A 16,641-nucleotide genomic window follows, 5' to 3' on the forward strand; every position below is an offset into this window, starting at 1 on the left:
TGACACATCTTATGATAAATGGAAAATGACTCCCCAAGAGCAATCTTAACTGAAGGACAGCACTTCTAATTGTGCAGCATTGACTTGTTACAGCATTGGACTTCCAGCATAAAATTAAACCATTTACTATATTAACGTCACTTAAAGGAAATGCTTACCCATTGCTTCCAAATTCTTTTCTAGTTCCTGAAGTCCCTCACCATGTTCCTGAACCAACTTTGTGATTCCAGGTATGATGTGTTCTGCAGTGATGGCAGAAAATCGAGGCAGTCCTTCATTGTCAAGTAGTGGATTTTCTGGTTTGCTTCTTTGTATCTCTGCTGCTGTGGTATATCTGTCAATATAAGGTTGTTAATATGACATTGCAGCTGAAGCAGAGCACAATAATTGGGCTTTATGCATCAGATCCAACCGGAAAGCAAACAGATTTTTTTCTGAAATAAAAGAATACTGGAAATAGTACATCAGACAGTATTTCTGGGGAGAAAAAATGGAGTTAATTTTACAGGTTAATGAACTTTCATTAGAAGAGGTCAGTTCTATAAGAAAAAGGAAGAGTGATTACCTGAATTTCTGGAATTCAGTAATAAATCCTGAGGGCCGAAGAGTGTCTAGTTAGAAGACAAGTGTTTCTAGCATTCTCTTTATTTCAGATTTCCAGAAATGTATATTTGCATCTCCCCCAGAAAGATATGTTGTATCTTCTTCACCCTCTTTCAGCCTGTATCACAAACTTCTGAATATTTGGTCTTTCTTGTTCTCCACCACATCACTGACATTTAATTTGTTACTTTCACCCCCCTCTCCCTTTTCCGCAAATTAAAAGGTGCTTGATTTCTAACTTTTGCTTGTTCTGATGAGAAGTCATTGCTAGAAATGTTAACACTGTTTCCTCTCCACAGATGCTGCTTGACCTGCTGAATTTTTCCAGCATAGTCTGTTTTCATTATTGATAAAGGCTTAGATATGATGAGTACAATATTAAGGTTTGCATTTGACAAAACTTGGACTTCTACTAATTAGGGTACCAAACATTAGATGGACATAAACAGACCTGTGAAAAGGACACAAAAATAATGTGGCGAAGTATGAAGTGATACATCTTGGCAGTAGGGGTGTGAGGTAATATTACATAAATGGGTCCAATGTTATGGGAAATTCAAGAACAGAGAGCTTAGGTGAAGACATTGGTGCCTACATTGATAAACACATGAACTAACTTCCCACTATCAATGGAGGATAAATAAAATTATAACTGGCTCTGCTGTTCCGCACTCACTTATGTTTAGTTACAGCTTGCTGAGAGTTAAGGAAAAGTAAAGGAACGAGGGATATAAGAGAGTGTACAAAGATAGCATTTACGCTCTGAGAGGTCACAGGATTGTTGAGAACACAGAGTAGCACAAAATGGCTATGCAAATTGTAGGAGAGTCTCAGTATGGAAGAGGATGCACTTTGAAAAATGTTCCATAGCAACAAACGGCTATCAGGCTAGAATTTTCTTCCAATGCTTTATCAATGAGACTAGCTTCCACACAAGACCATATTGGTTTATTGACTAGTGACAACTGCTAAATTCTAACAGGGCTCTTTTTCCACTGTATTTTATATTCTTCCCAACAACATCTCATGAAAATCATAAGAGTTAAAAGAAATAAAGCCACACAGTACAGAATACCTTTCAAATGACATAAACATCCATGTGCACATTATGAGGAGCATCAGTGCTTGGATACACCAACTACTTGAAATGAAAGACATCCCATTAGTCTTGGCTAATATTTGATTCTTTCTATATACTTTGTAACTCTGCTATGTTCAAATCCCTCTTTGTATCACTGGTGTAACACAGAGCCCTCAGTATAAAGCTGTACAAAGCACATCCAGGCACGTTTTTGGTTCACCAAGTAAGACACCCTCTAAGTTCACTTTAGTTGCTGAAAGAAAAATGAACAAATGTAGATGTTCCAAGATGTTCTGGAATCTTGTCTAGATTTGAAAGATTGCAGAATTGACACGAGTTTAGGCATTCTAATGTGAACTGTTATATCACAATGCATATTAACTTTTGTCAAGGGGGCAATTCTCGAGCCTGTGTCATCATTTAACAAGATCATGGCAAGTCTTCCACCTCAAACACCAATTTTTTACCCTAGGTGCTTTTTTTTGGGTCTGTGTGGAGTTTAAAGCAAAGCATACACAATTTATTAGAAATGGGGTTGACAGCATCTGCAGGTGGTTATTTAGATTAGAGAGGGATTGAAGGGACCAGAGAGAGACGTGGCTTCACAGCTAGAACATAGGTGCGGGGGAGAGCCTGTACAAGGATGACTTGTTGGGCAAAGAAGTTGGGAGGGAGTCAGGACTGGGATAGAAGCAACAAAGGAGGCACAACAAATGACCTCAATCAGTGAAAATGTATAAAAGCTTAGTTATAATCGCTGAGGCTGGAGTGGAGAGGTTCAGGGGGAAATTGATGGTGGAAGAAAACACCTGGAATTACCCCTGAGTAATGGGAAATATTGGTGGAATGATAAGACCTAAAGAATTTTACCAGATGTAGTAATGGATAACTAAATCTGATACACAAAAGGTTTTCCACCTTTTTACTTGGGAGGACAAAAATACGACCATAAGCATGAGAATATAATGGAGAGTAGAAGTGTTATTGGCATGTAGGAATGCAGTGAAAGTGGCATTGAGGAGGCATTTGATCAAATAAGTAATCAAGGAGCTCTGTTAAATGATCCATGGCCATCCAAGTGAAAACATTTTAATATCTAAAAATCATCCCACACCTGGAGTTTCATCACTTCAGGGGTTCTTCAGGGCCTAGCTACCTTCAGCTGCTTCATTAATAATCTTGTTTCATTAAAACCTTCAAAAGTGGCTATCTTTGCTGGGATTGCACCACTTTCAATTCCATTCACAATTCCTCAGCAAATGAAGCAGCTTATGCCTGTATGCAAAATGACCCAGACAACAATCGGGCATGGATTGAAAAGCAGAAATGAAAGCTGGCATCGCCATGGTACCAGGTAATAACATACTCTGACAAGAGACTAACCACTTAACCTTGACATTCAATATCAGTAACATCACCTAATCCCCCACCATCAATATACTTGGGGTCATCATTGACCAGAAACTCAACTAGAAGAGGTCAGAGACAAGGTACCTAGCAGCAATTGACTCACCTCCTGATAACCCAAAGCTTTCATTCATCTACAAGGCACAAGTCAGAAGCGTGAAGGAATATTCTCCAATACTTGCCTGGATGAGGGCAGCTCCAACACTCAAAAAGCTCGATACCATCCAGGACAAAGCAGCTCACGTGACTGGCACCTCATTTACTAACCTCAATACTTATTCGCTCCACTACCATCTACAAAGGACATACCGTTACTTGTCTAGGCTACTTTAACAGTGCCTCCCAAACCAGTGACCCCTACCATCAAGGACATCACCATTTGCACGTTTCCTCCAAAACAGCATACCATCCTAACTTAGAAATGTACTGCTGATCCCTCATTGTCATTAAATCCTGGAACTCTTGACCCAACAACATTGTAGTAGTATCTTTCTTTAACAGAAGGGTTGCTGCGGTTCAAAGTGGTTCACTAACACCGTCCCCGGGTAATAAATGCTGACCTTACCAACAACACCCATATCCTTAAAAACTATCTATTCACTATAGCGAGTGCACTCAGTTAAATTTCCACCAGGCCTTTAATCTACTGAAAACAAACCAGCCCCACTAATCTTTCTTTACAGTTAACATGCAATTGGACACAATAAAGTTCCTGTCTCCACAAAATAGCTGCAAATTAAAGCAGATTGGCTACTTTGCCTCTTATCCTCTATAACAGTATCAATAGAGAGGATACATATGTTGAATGTAGAAAGATGCTTGATGCTGGGACAAGATGAAATTGGATTTGGCCAGTTACATAAAACTGATGCTACAAAATAGCCCATCTTGCACTTCAATCAACAAGGACACAAATGAGGTGGAGTGTAAAAGAGGCTGTTTGTTATCACTTGTTTGCCCTAATGCCCAGAAGGAATTTTGCCCCCAAGCATTCAAACTGTAGCGACTCACCGTCCGGTCAGATGAACCGGCTCGGCAGTCGGGTCGCGCGGCGTCGGAGCGACGAGGCCCAAGATGGCGGCAGGCCTCGTCTTTCCCGAGCGACGGGGAGAACCCGCACGTGGTAAAGACTTGGTGACGTAGGACTTACGTCATTGCCGGTTGCATTGGGCGGGAACAGTCTCCCTTAAAAGGCCCGCCCAAGGCGGGAAAATAAACCAGTTCTTGTTTGACAATCCTTCGACTAGCGTCTTGTTTTATTTTGCGGTAGCAACCACTACATTGGTGACCCCGACGGTCCAAACGGATTTTGGACCCGCGCAATGGACGACAACGCAGCAGCCAACGCAGTGGCCCTCAAGCTGCCCACCTTTTGGACACTTCGTCCCAGCATCTGATTTGACCAGGCCGAAGCGCAATTCCACCTTTGGCAGATCACCTCCGACTTCACGAAGTACTACCATGTGGTTAGCTCTCTGGACCAAGAGACAGCCGCCCAGATCGGAGACTTCATCCAGTCGCCTCTGGAGGAAGATAGGTACCCGGCTTTCAAAGACCTTTTGATTCGGACCTTCGGCCTCTCCCGTCGTGAGCGCGCCACCCACCTGCTTCATCTGGACGGCCTGGGGGACAGATCCCCATCCGCCCTAATGAATGAGATGCTGGCATTGGCCGAGGGACACAAGCCATGCCTGATGTTCGAACAGGCCTTCCTTGAACAGCTCCCCGATGACATCCACCTGTTGTTAGCTGACGCCGACTTCAGCAACCCCCGTGAGGTAGCCGCCCGGGCAGATGTCCTGTGGAAGGCCAAACGCGAGAGCGGTTCATCCGTCGGCCAAATCACCAGGCCGCAAACCCAACGCCCGCCTCGCCCAGTCCCAGCAACCGAGCAGCCACACCCCAGGAACACAGACGACGACACGGGTGACCAGCTGTGTTTCTACCATCAGAGGTGGGGCGTGGAGGCCCGTCGATGCCGCCCACCCTGCTAGTTTCAGAGAAGTGCCAGGGCCAGCCACCGCTGATGGTTACGGCGGCTGGCCACCAACAGAGCCTCCTATTCGTTCAGGACAAGAAATCTGGACGGCGTTTCCTCGTTGATACTGGAGCAGAGGTCAGTATTTTGCCCCCGACCGGCTGCGACACTCGTAACAGGCCACCAGGTCCTGTACTCAATGCCGCCAACGGTACAATGATACGGTCTTTCGGTACCCATACACTTCAATTACAATTCGGCGGCAGCCGTTTTACCTGGACCTTTACCCTTGCCACCGTCGCCCGACCACTCCTAGGAGCCGATTTCCTCCGGGCCCACAACCTGTTAGTCGACCTGCGAGGGAAGCGGTTAGTCCACTCTAGCACTTTCCAGACCTATCCCCTGGGAGAAATCAGCCTACCAGCCCCGCGCCTGGATTCCATTTCCCTTTCTGGCGACGATTTTGCCAAGCTCCTAGCCGAATTCCCATCAATTTTGGCACCTCGGTTTACAAATTCTAGGCCCAAACACGGGGTACGACACCACATCATTACTACAGGGCCACCCCTTCATGCTCGAGCACGATGATTACCTCCAGACAAGCTCCGCCTGGCAAAGGAAGAGTTCCGTCACATGGAGGAGCTGGGGATTGTTCGCAGGTCAGACAGCCCCTGGGCCTCCCCCCTGCACATGGTCCCCAAAGCCGCCGGAGGGTGGAGGCCCTGCGGCGACTACCACAGGCTGAATGACGCCACCACGCCAGACCGCTATCCCATCCCTCACATCCAGGACTTCGCAGCGAACTTACACAGGGCCCGCATCTTTTCCAAAGTGGACCTCGTTCGGGGTTACCACCAAATCCCGGTCCATCTGGATGACGTCCCCAAAACTTCGATTATCATCCCATTCGGCCTGTTCGAATTCCTTCGAATGCCGTTCGGCCTTAAGAACGCCGCGCAGACCTTCCAGCGGCTGATGGACGCGGTAGGCCGAGACCTGGACTTCGTGTTCATTTACTTAGATGACATACTGATCACCAGCTGTAACCGCCAGGAACACCTTTCCCACCTCCGCCAGCTGTATTCCCGTCTCCGTGATTTCGGCCTCACGATCAACCTGTCCAAGTGCCAATTCGGACTTGACTCTATCGATTTCCTCGGCTACAAAATCACCAGCGACGGGGCAACACCCCTACCCGCCAAGGTAGACGCTATCCGCCATTTTGCCCGCCCCGACAAAGGCCTACGGGAATTCCTTGGGATGGTCAAATTTTACCATCGGTTCATCCCTGCAGCAGCCCATATTATGTGCCCTCTGTTCTCACTGATGGCTGGTAAGGGCAAGGACATCACCTGGAATGACGAGGCTGCGGCTGCCTTTGTTAAGGCCAAAGGCGCCCTGGCAGATGCCACGATGCTTGTACATCCTAGGACAGACATCCCAACCGCCCTCATGGTGGATGCGTCCAACACCGCGGTGGGTGGGGTACTGGAACAGCTAATCAAAGGCCGTTGGCAACCTTTGGCATTTTTCAGCAAGCACCTTAGACCACCCAAACTGAAATACAGCGCTTTTGGTCAGGAACTTCTAGCGCTGTATCTGGCGGTCCAGCATTTCCGATACTTTCTAGAAGGCAGGCCTTTCACCGCTTTCACCGATCATAAGCCTTTGTCCTTTGCCTTCTCCAAAGTCTCCGATCCCTGGTCAGCTTGTCAGCAGAGACATTTATCCTACATTTCTGAATTCACAACAGATATCCAACATGTCTCCGGAAAGGATAATGTCGTTGCTGATGCACTTTCCAGACCGACCATCCACAACCTGTCCTTGGGTGTCGACTACACGGCCCTAGCTGACGCACAGCAAGCAGATGACGAGCTGCCCATCTACAGAACCGCAGTCTCGGGCCTGCAGCTCCGAAATTTTTTGGTTGGTCCAGGTCAGCAGACTCTACTTTGCGACATCGCGATAGGTCAGCCCCGCCCAATAGTCCCTGCAGCCTGGCGGAGACGCGTTTTCGACTCGGTACATGGGTTGGTGCACCCGTCCATCAGATCAACCGTCCGACTGGTCGCCAGCAAGTTTGTCTGGTATGGCCTGCGCAAACAGGTCAGTGAGTGGGCCAGGACTTGTCCGCACTGCCAGACATCGAAAATCCAACGACACACCAAAGTCCCGCCACAGCAGTTCGAGCCTACCCGTAGGAGGTTCGACCACATACACGTCGACCTCGTGGGCCCTCTGCCGGTTTCAAGAGGAGCCCGGTATCTCCTTACCATTGTGGACCAGTTCACGAGGTGGCCAGAGGCAACCCCCCGACTGACATCACAACTGATTCCTGCGCCCGGGCGCTACTCACAACTTGGGTCTCAAGTTTTGGTGTTCCGGCCCACATCACTTCAGACGGAGGCACCCAATTCACTCCCAGTCTCTGGTCGGCATTAGCGAACCTGCTAGGGATGCAGCTGCACACCACCACGGCCTACTATCCTCCATCAAACGGGTTGGTGGAATGTTTTCACCGCCATCTGAAATCAGCCTTGATGGCCCGCCTGAAGGGTCCTAACTGGGTTGACGAGCTGCCTTGGGTCCTGCTCGGCATATGCACTGCCCCCAAAGAAGACCTCCGTGCTTCGTCAGCTGAGCTTGTGTACGGGGCGCCCCTAGTTGTCCCAGGGGATTTCATACTTGCCCTTCGAGACCAAGGGGAACAACCCCCAGCAGTCCTACAAAGACTGCGCGAGAAGCTCGGCAACTTGGCCACGATTCCCACCTCGCGGCACGGTCAAGCCCCATCCTGCCAGCCCAAAGAACTACGAGACTGTAAGTTTGTTTTTGTTCGCAGGGGCACACCTCGGGCGCCGTTGCAACGACCATATGAGGGACCGTTCCGAGTCATCAGGAATAATGGATCCACCTTTATTTTGGACATTGGGGGCAGGGAACAGGTTTTCACGACGGACCGCCTCAAACCGGCCCATTTAGATCTGCAACAACCGGTCGAGGTTTCAACACCGCGACGCAGAGGCCGACCCCCTAAGCGGCAGCTGGCATAGCCCGCAGACCTTGGGGACTGTATTGCCGGTTCGGGGTGGGGGGTTGTGTAGCGACTCACCGTCCGGTCAGGCGAACCGGCTCGGCAGTCAGTTCGTGCGGCGTCAGAGTGACGAGGCCCAAGGTGGCGGCGGGCCTCGTCTTTCCCAAGCGACAGGGAGAACCCGTACGTGGGAAAGACTTGATGACGTAGTACTTACGTCATTGCCGGTTGCATTGGGCGGGAACAGTCTCCCTTAAAAGGCCCACGCAAGGCGGGAAAATAAACCAGTTCTCGTTTGACAATCCTTCGACTAGCGTCTTGTTTTATTTCGTGGTAGCAACCGCTACAAAACAATCTTAAAAGATAAATGCTGCTCCATTTAGGAAAGAAATTAATAATCTTTTAAAAATGTGAGTCTCCCCATTTATGATATTTTCTACATTGCCCTTTTCTAACAAGTTTCTCAGCCTTTATCACAAGCACGAAATGGAGTGAGGTTTCTGTTGTGTCCCTCAACACAAAAAAAAGTTCTTTTCAGCAGTTCAGTGGCTTTGGAAATGCTGGCCATGAACCAAAGTCCTACAACACAACACTGTATTTACCTCTTTGATACACCATGTTAAATTACTTGGTACAAAATAATATATAATTGAGGAATAAAAGTTTCATGACTTTAAACTTTTGAATAATGAATCCTGGCAGGAGATATCTTACTGGAATTTGCTGAAGTAGTAGTTCTTATCAAGTGAAAATTTGATACAAGCGTTGTGTTTTATTGGAAGAGAAAGGGTACCCTCAATTCATTTCAGATGGAATCAGCTACTTCAGATATATCCTTTCCCTCAGTTGCACTGTCCATAGTGGTGAAAAGTAAATTTACATCATAATTAAAAGTAATAAAAACCTCCTACCTCCTTACAAGCACACACTTAAAACGTGAAAAGAAACAGATGTGGAATCTTATGTTGCTTAAGCACTTCATTCCCCGGAATTTTGCTTGATCAGATGACTAACTGGCAATTTCATGTTAATAAATCTTCATTTCACTGCCAAACATCAATGTACAATGTTCTATAAATAAATTTTAACTAGTAAAATGCTTAGCAGAAATCTTCCAATGAATTTCCACTGTGATATTACTTTATATACATGCCATTCAAAACTACATAGATTAATACTATCCTGATTACATATTATTTAAAGAAATCTACATTGGTGTCATATAAAGAAATTCTCATACCTGAATCTGCTAGTAAAAATAAACACTTGAAAAGAATTCTGACTACCTTGGCACAATGATGCTTTAATTTATAGCAGTAGGAACATTGACTCTCAGGAATTACTGAGGCCAAACATTCTCTGAGGGGAAGATAACACCATATGTGACGGAAATGTTTAACGCTCTGGATTCAAGTTATTTGTGTTGATTTAGCTCTCTCATATGAGCATGCTCAATAACTCCTTCTCCACAATTCTTCAGTGACGTCCTCAGCATTCAACATTCTACACTACCATACTGACATAAATTTACTTATTGGTTCACTTGATAAAATGAGCTGGCACAGGGAGGCAGCAATACTTAATAGCGATAACAAGTCTAATATTTTTGATTTCAATGCAGTCTGCATCTGCCTCGCTTCTTTACGATTTGTATTTACATAGGATCTCACAACAAACTGCCCCAAAAACGTTTCACAAAATGAATTACTTTTGAGGTGCAATGATCGTTTTTATTTAAAAAGCTAGCATTTTAAACCAAATTTTCAATATTAGAAATAAAAACAGAAAATGTTGGATACACTCAGCAGATCAGGCAGAAGCTATGCTGAGAGAAGCAGAGTTAATGTTTCAGGTCAAAGACTGTTCTTCAGAACTGGGAGAGAAAGCAAGTTAGCTTTAAGTTGGGCAGGGAACAGATGGATAGGACAAAGGGAATATCTCTGATAGAGTGAGGCCAGGGTTGCTCAGGTGATCCCTATGTTTAAAGATTAGTGAGGGAAGTTCAAGAGGGAGAAAATCAAACTGAAATCAAAAATCAAATTGGTGGTTATGTGAAAGTTGTGAAATGCTGGTCAGAGTGATTGTTTGAACTTAAAACATAAAAGGATAATGCAGGAAATGTCCAACATATCATGCAATGTCTGCGGGGAGGAAAAAAGCAAGTTAATATTAGAATATTAGTAGCAGTTTATGAAAATTAAGTTCTCTACCATCCACAGGAGAATAAAGAGCAACAATTTTTGTGAGCCTTAAAGATCAATATGCAGAAACAAAGCTGGATACAACCAAAATTGTGGCAGAACTGAAATATGGTTAAGTCTGAGGATGGAATATTCTTTAGTGAAATAATAATTACACTAAATACAATGGCATGTTTATCTCTATAGTTAACAAGCTTTCAACAAAATTATGAGGGAACTCAACTGAAATAAATCTCATTGATAATTTATACTCTTCATTGAAAGCAGAATTTTACAGCCAAAAACAGCAGAAATTGGAGTCGCCAGTGAATCAGACTGATTCAAAACAGCGATGAGCATCCACCAATTTTGGTTCTGCTTTCAAGTAGTCTACATTTGAAAAATGTCCTCTGGTCAATAAAAAACAGCTGTTTAATTTAAAACATAATATAGCTCAAAAGGTTGTTAAACTATATCAGTGAGAATGCTAAATGACATTTTAACCTTGAAATGCTGATGCCAGCAAATATAAATCTGTTCATATAATGGTCCAGCTTTTCTGATACGCTTAGTCTACAATTTTATTGTGACCACTGTGTAAATGTTAAGCACTCTCAGCTTAGGCACAGTAGTGCCACAGGGTCAAGGTGCTGTTAAATGTTTTGGCTCCAGCCTGCATTTTTGTACATTTCATTTAGACCTTATCCACCCTCTGGCTGCCCATTCAGGTTAATGTGCAATCAGACATTTCCTTTGTCCCTGAAATCAACTCTTTAAACCTTCCATTTCACCAAGACCCCATATTTCGTACTCTGGAATATTCCCTGCTGATGTCCCTACCTGTCCCCCTAAAGCACTTTAATCACCTCAGTTCAAACTAGAGGCATGATTTTCCCAGACTATATTTTCTCAGACTCTTGATTTATTCTCTAATGTTCTTTTGTTTTCTATGTAAAGCTTTGCTTGACTTTTATGAGATTTGAAATTTAATGAGCTGAAGAATGCAACTGAATGAACAGACTACATACAAATTGTGTTGCACAAGACAAGATAAAAACATCAATTAATTTTCAAAGAGCTTAAGAAAAATAAATAAATGATATATCAATACAATTATCTTTATTGCTTTATAACTGTGAAATGTGTGAAGAAAAAAATAAATTAATCAACTGTAACAAGTTCAGTTCAGATCCCAGTGTGGTACATAATCTAATTAAATCATATATGGCATAAATACAATGAAACCCTAGCGTGGCTGCAAGACACGCAGTTGAATCTGGCAAGGATTTTTGTGAGCTGGAGTGGAAGAACATATGCTCAAAAGCAAAGTACTACAGATACTAGAAATCTGAAATGGAAAATCATTTCTGGATTTCAAATTCTGTTTTTTTCCTAATCTGGATGAAAAACCAGCAGTCTGAAATGTTAATTTTGTTTCTCTCTGCATAGATGCTGTCTAATCTGCTGAGTATTTCCAGCCTTTTATTTTGTTATTTTTTTAATTGCTATTTTCATAGGTTGGGGGCTTAATTTACATAGAAAAGTTAATCTGAGGAACTAAATATATTTGAATACAATGCCAATATAACGTTGTGAAAAAATGTCAATGCAGTTACAGCAAAGCCTACTAAGCTTGTCTTTGGATCCATACATAAGCACTGAAGTTGGCTTTGTCATTGCAGCTCACCACTAACTGTCAAATCACCTCAAACAATCAAGGAATTTCAAGCATAAGTTACAACAATTGCTAATTAAATTTTCACAATCTTTTATGCCATTTGAAAAAAAAACATCAGCCTTAAACAGGCCTGGCCACAATGCTGGCCACTTCCCTGATCGAATTAAGTGCTAGGTGAGATTCCAGCAAAAATGGCCGCTGCTCCTCTTTGTGGAGGCTTTCCAAGTTGAGCTTCATTTTGGTGCTTTAAGGCACCCCAGGAATAATTGATGAATTTCTTCTTCTGGCACACACATTAGTCCATTGGTAAAGCCCCATGATTTCATAAGAAACTTGAATCTACTGAAAACCTCACTCCCAATCTGTGCAGACTCAACCATTCACCTGTAAATGTCTAATTTCTTGCTGGTTTCAACAACTTTGTTTTCTTGTTTCACCCTGTTGATTTGTCAGATGGTAGTTCTGATGGACTCTGTTGTAATCAATGGTACAGCCTGAGCATAAAAAAAGCTGTTTTTTAATTGTCCAGAATGCATGATGGATACTTTCCAGTGGGATAGGAAAACTCTTGGTAGGCCAAATCTAATAACCAGTCCACACAATACCTGCATTAATAACTGTACCATTACCATTCATAACTACTTCTCTTTTAATCCTGCAATAAAAATTGCAGTGCTTTAAAAAGCTGTTCAAAAACACTAGCTCAAAGAAGCCTTATATTTGTGGTAAGCACACGAATTTCAATGGAAAGGCAAACAGTCACTTCATTTTGAACAGCTAGTACAACTTTGAATGGAGTTTGCACCTGAAAAAGAAACTCCACCCAGCCGTCTTTCACAGACACACAAAGAGCACAAGTTTGTTTGGTGATACATATGAAAAAACTAAATTATTACAATCAACACAAACAAGGTTAGAAAAAGGAGTCTATTTATTTTCAGTAGCAAACATAAAATACATTTTTTGACTAAAGCTGGATATTCAAGTCCCAGCTGCATATGGCTTTGTTTATATAAAATTTACATACTTATACAATTCGATTTTAATGCAACTTTGGCAGATCAGTAGCAGTCTGCATCGTTTTCCTCGGAGTTCTCAGCCGCAGCCAATATGTCTTGTAGCAGAGATCGAAGGCTACTCTCAATATGATCACTGCTACATGCGAGGTGTTGGTGTTGGCACTCCAAGTCTAGTGCTATCAAAACTTCCAAGACGTCATTCACATTTTTCAAATTTAGGTCGTTGTGGGAAAGCCAACTGTTGAAACTTTCACTGTTTGGTTTGTATCCATTCAGATTCTTGGCAATTTCTATGTTGTCAGCATGTGAAACAATCATTTTTAGTTTCATTAATATCTTGCAAGCTTTCTGAGCCACTGGTCTATCACAGTCCCACAAAGCATGAAATAAGATATCAAAAATTCCTGTATCACAGAGATTTTGCACAAAGCCTCTCACTTGCGTTGAACATATGTTATTTGGCAATGCAATAGCGTATGGATTTAAAGATAAGTTGAATGCTGACCAATCTATGAAAGCTTCTGCCAGCTCCAGACTATAAAGTTTGACCTCCCAATCCAAATCATAGCTTCCGATCTTCAAAACAACAGGAACAACATCCGACATTTCACATGAGCAGAACTTGTGGCTATTTTTCACCCAATCAACAAACACTTTAACCACAGCCCTCCGAGGAAAGCCCTCCGTATCCTGGTTCAAAATATCCAACAAGTGGGAAAGAATATTTCCCTGGAAGGCAAAAAATATATAACTTATTTGTTTTTAAATGTTTTCTATGCCATATAATAATGCAAAAATTTGGATTTGTGTAAATGAGGTAAATCTTTTCAGGCAAACATTTAGTGCTTACATCAAAATAAGATACAAATATCCAAAATTGTAATTTAATTATCTGTAAATAAATACAATCTTCATTTTTCTTCTGTGGATTACATCAGCAAATAATACTTCAAAGTAAAACATTTTAGTTCGAATTATTCGAAAAAGTGATGAGACATTTTGATATAAAATATTAATGACATCAGTAGTTGCCATGATTTTCCCAAACCACTGTAAATGTTGGGGTTTTGCATTCATCCCTAGCAACGAGCACTAGTATGGGAAGTGCAAATTTATTTATATCTCATGCCTTCTTTTGTTTCTACATACTGCGAAGAGGCACAAGCACTCATTCAAAATGAAACAGCCATGTAATTATACTTCTTTCAATTTAGTGTCCTATTTTTTGCACATACCATGTGATCTCTGTGCTGTGAGGACCAGATGCAGATTGGCTGATCACTTCATTAAACACCTCCATTCAATCTATAAACATAACCCAAACTTCCAGTCAACTGGGACTCTAATTCTTTGTTCACCCATCATGTTGACCTGTCCTTGGGTTCCTACCTTGTTCCAGTTGAGCTCAACTTGTGCTAGAGAAATGGCACCTCACTGCAAAGTAAGCTCTCAGTTTAAGTATAGTGAGATCAGTAGGATAAAGCAGAACCAAAGTCCTTCAGAGCTTAGTATTAAATGCAACACAACCCAGTCTCAATCCATTGCACATATTCTGGTGGGTATCCTAAGCCAAGAACAATTTCATTCGCAGCTGAAGTAGAACTATTAATTTAACTAAAACATAGGCAGACAAAAAATATAATTCAAAAATCTGACGCACCTTCACCGCTGTGAAATTCCTTTCATTTGATAAAGTTTGCCAATTAGGAGAGAGGTAGTCCATCTTTCCAACTGCAATAATGCCACTTGCACGGACGTAACTTTCAGAATCTGAAAGCAGCTCCAAAACAAGGTGAGGGAGTCCACAGGTCCCAATTAACAGAGAGAAACTCTGAATTTCTGAAATAAATACAAGAAAGCCAAAATTAAAATCCAGCACAAATGAGCACACTCTATTACTGATAATACAAGTCTTAGCACAATCAATTATTTTGCCCATCCTAACTTATATCTACAAACATTTCAGCCTGTTCTGCGACATTTCAGTGAACACTTCAACATTATAATTGAGAAAATGGTTGCACTGTGTTAATCTCAACTCATCCTTAGATGTGGCTGTTGGGGATGATTCTGGAGTTATGAAATAATGGACAGCAGATATTAATTAAAATGAGAACTAGTCTTCAGCAAATAAAACCTGTTCACAATTTAACTTCAACTGACACATTGGGGCTACTGAAACCAATCATTGGGTGTGGGACACTCTGATTCTGTACCATTGAAAATACGCAGGGGAAGACAATAGATGAATGTATACTTAAAGAATATATTGAATGAATATTGAAAGAACTTTGCAGCCTAATGGCATGAATATTGAATTCTCCCACTTTAGGTAATTCCTCCTACCCCCCCAAGCTTCTTCTCTTTCCTAGCCCCCTTTCTTTTCCTCTCTCTTCTTACCTTTTACCCATCCCCCGGTGGATCTACTCACCCCTCCCCCACACCTGCCTATCACTATCTCTTACCTGCATCTACCTATCACCTCCCTGAGCCCACACCGCCTCCCCTCTTTTGTCCACCTATCACTGCTCTGATTTTCCCTCCTATATATTGGGCTTCCCCTTTTCCTATCTTCAGTCCTGAAGAAGGGTCCTGACCTGAAATGTTGACCGCCTGCTTTTCTCCACGGATGCTACCTGGCCTGCTGAGTTTCTCCAGCATCACAGTGTTTTTCATCTAGATCCCAGTATCTGCAATCCTTTATTTCTCTTTTTCATGTTAATTGTGCTCATTGAAAACTTCAGGATGAGATCAGGGAAGGCACTAAGTGGCCATCTCCTGTATTAACATATTGTTAAAACTGTATCCTTGCCACTTAATGCACAGTTCAGGACAGGGTCTGTTTTGTTACTTAATATTGAGGCTAGTTGTATATTCACAGAGCTGTCCCTCAACACTGTAACAGAAGAGGTATATTTTGGGAGTCCGGAGTTTACATTTAGAAGCTCTTGGACCAGCTACTAGTATTTGAAAATTCAAAGGTGTTCTGCTAGTTGGGATGTGCTACCATGGTAAATATGTAATTCCGCAAAGTTACCTGCCTACATTCAAAATGTTAAAGTTAAGTAGGTGATTATAGCCATTGAAACTGTAGTTAATTGTTTATTGTTATCTTTGTGTTTAAAAAGTATAAAACATATTGTGAGGAGAGGAGATACTAGATGTTCTCCAGAAGATCTACTGTTTTGGATAAAGACTTCTATATCTCCAAAGTTACGGCTTCTGTGTGGCTCAGTTTTGTTAGTCACAACAGTGGTCATAAAAAGAGATGAGAACTTGGCTAGAGATTATACTTCTGCAGGAATCTTCCCAATGGGGCACTCTTCATCATGCAGCTAATAGCAAGTTAACCAAGACCTATGAATGAACTATTAACTGGCTGATCTACTATTTATTGGTTAAGCTCATGTTACTCTTGTTAAGTTAATGTTAGTTTTATTTGAAAAATATTCTCCATTAGTGAGAAGGCTAATACCTTTAAACTGGAAGCACAGTTCACCAAGGAATTCAACTGTGGAGTCTCGAATCTCCCAATGAACATCAAACAGTCGCTTTTTCATTATTGATATGAAGTCTGTGATATAGTGAAAAAGATTGCCATTAACTTGAGATTCATCAAGATACACATCCAAAACAAATGACACCAGCTTTGGAAGCC

The 16,641-nt window shown here is 42.5% G+C and overlaps 2 protein-coding genes across 4 annotated transcripts in view; both read right to left on the bottom strand.

Annotated features, from left to right (window-relative positions):
* Positions 1 to 4,246, bottom strand: part of LOC127573281 (uncharacterized) — a 43,170-nt gene extending 38,924 nt beyond the window's left edge. Inside the window, exons 1-2 of the mRNA XM_052021332.1 lie at positions 4,242 to 4,246; positions 159 to 334 (exon numbers count right to left, since the gene is read on the bottom strand). Coding sequence (XP_051877292.1) covers positions 159 to 334; positions 4,242 to 4,246 — 181 coding nt within the window. The remainder of the gene's footprint in view (positions 1 to 158; positions 335 to 4,241) is intronic.
* An 8,634-nt stretch (positions 4,247 to 12,880) lies between these two features.
* The window catches only part of brat1 (BRCA1-associated ATM activator 1), a 30,884-nt gene continuing 27,123 nt past the window's right edge, over positions 12,881 to 16,641 (bottom strand). For 2 of the 3 annotated variants that reach the window (XM_052020913.1, XM_052020915.1), the window contains exons 12-14: positions 16,459 to 16,557; positions 14,644 to 14,822; positions 12,905 to 13,712 (exon numbers count right to left, since the gene is read on the bottom strand). In XM_052020913.1, the coding sequence (XP_051876873.1) occupies positions 13,026 to 13,712; positions 14,644 to 14,822; positions 16,459 to 16,557 (965 nt within the window). In that variant the 3' untranslated portion in view covers positions 12,905 to 13,025. Of the gene's footprint in view, positions 13,713 to 14,643; positions 14,823 to 16,458; positions 16,558 to 16,641 lie in introns of all 3 variants that reach the window. The other variant, XM_052020912.1, reaches the window with a different exon arrangement.

The sequence above is a fragment of the Pristis pectinata genome, chromosome 8 (genome assembly GCF_009764475.1).
Source record: "Pristis pectinata isolate sPriPec2 chromosome 8, sPriPec2.1.pri, whole genome shotgun sequence".
Lineage (NCBI taxonomy): Eukaryota > Metazoa > Chordata > Chondrichthyes > Rhinopristiformes > Pristidae > Pristis > Pristis pectinata.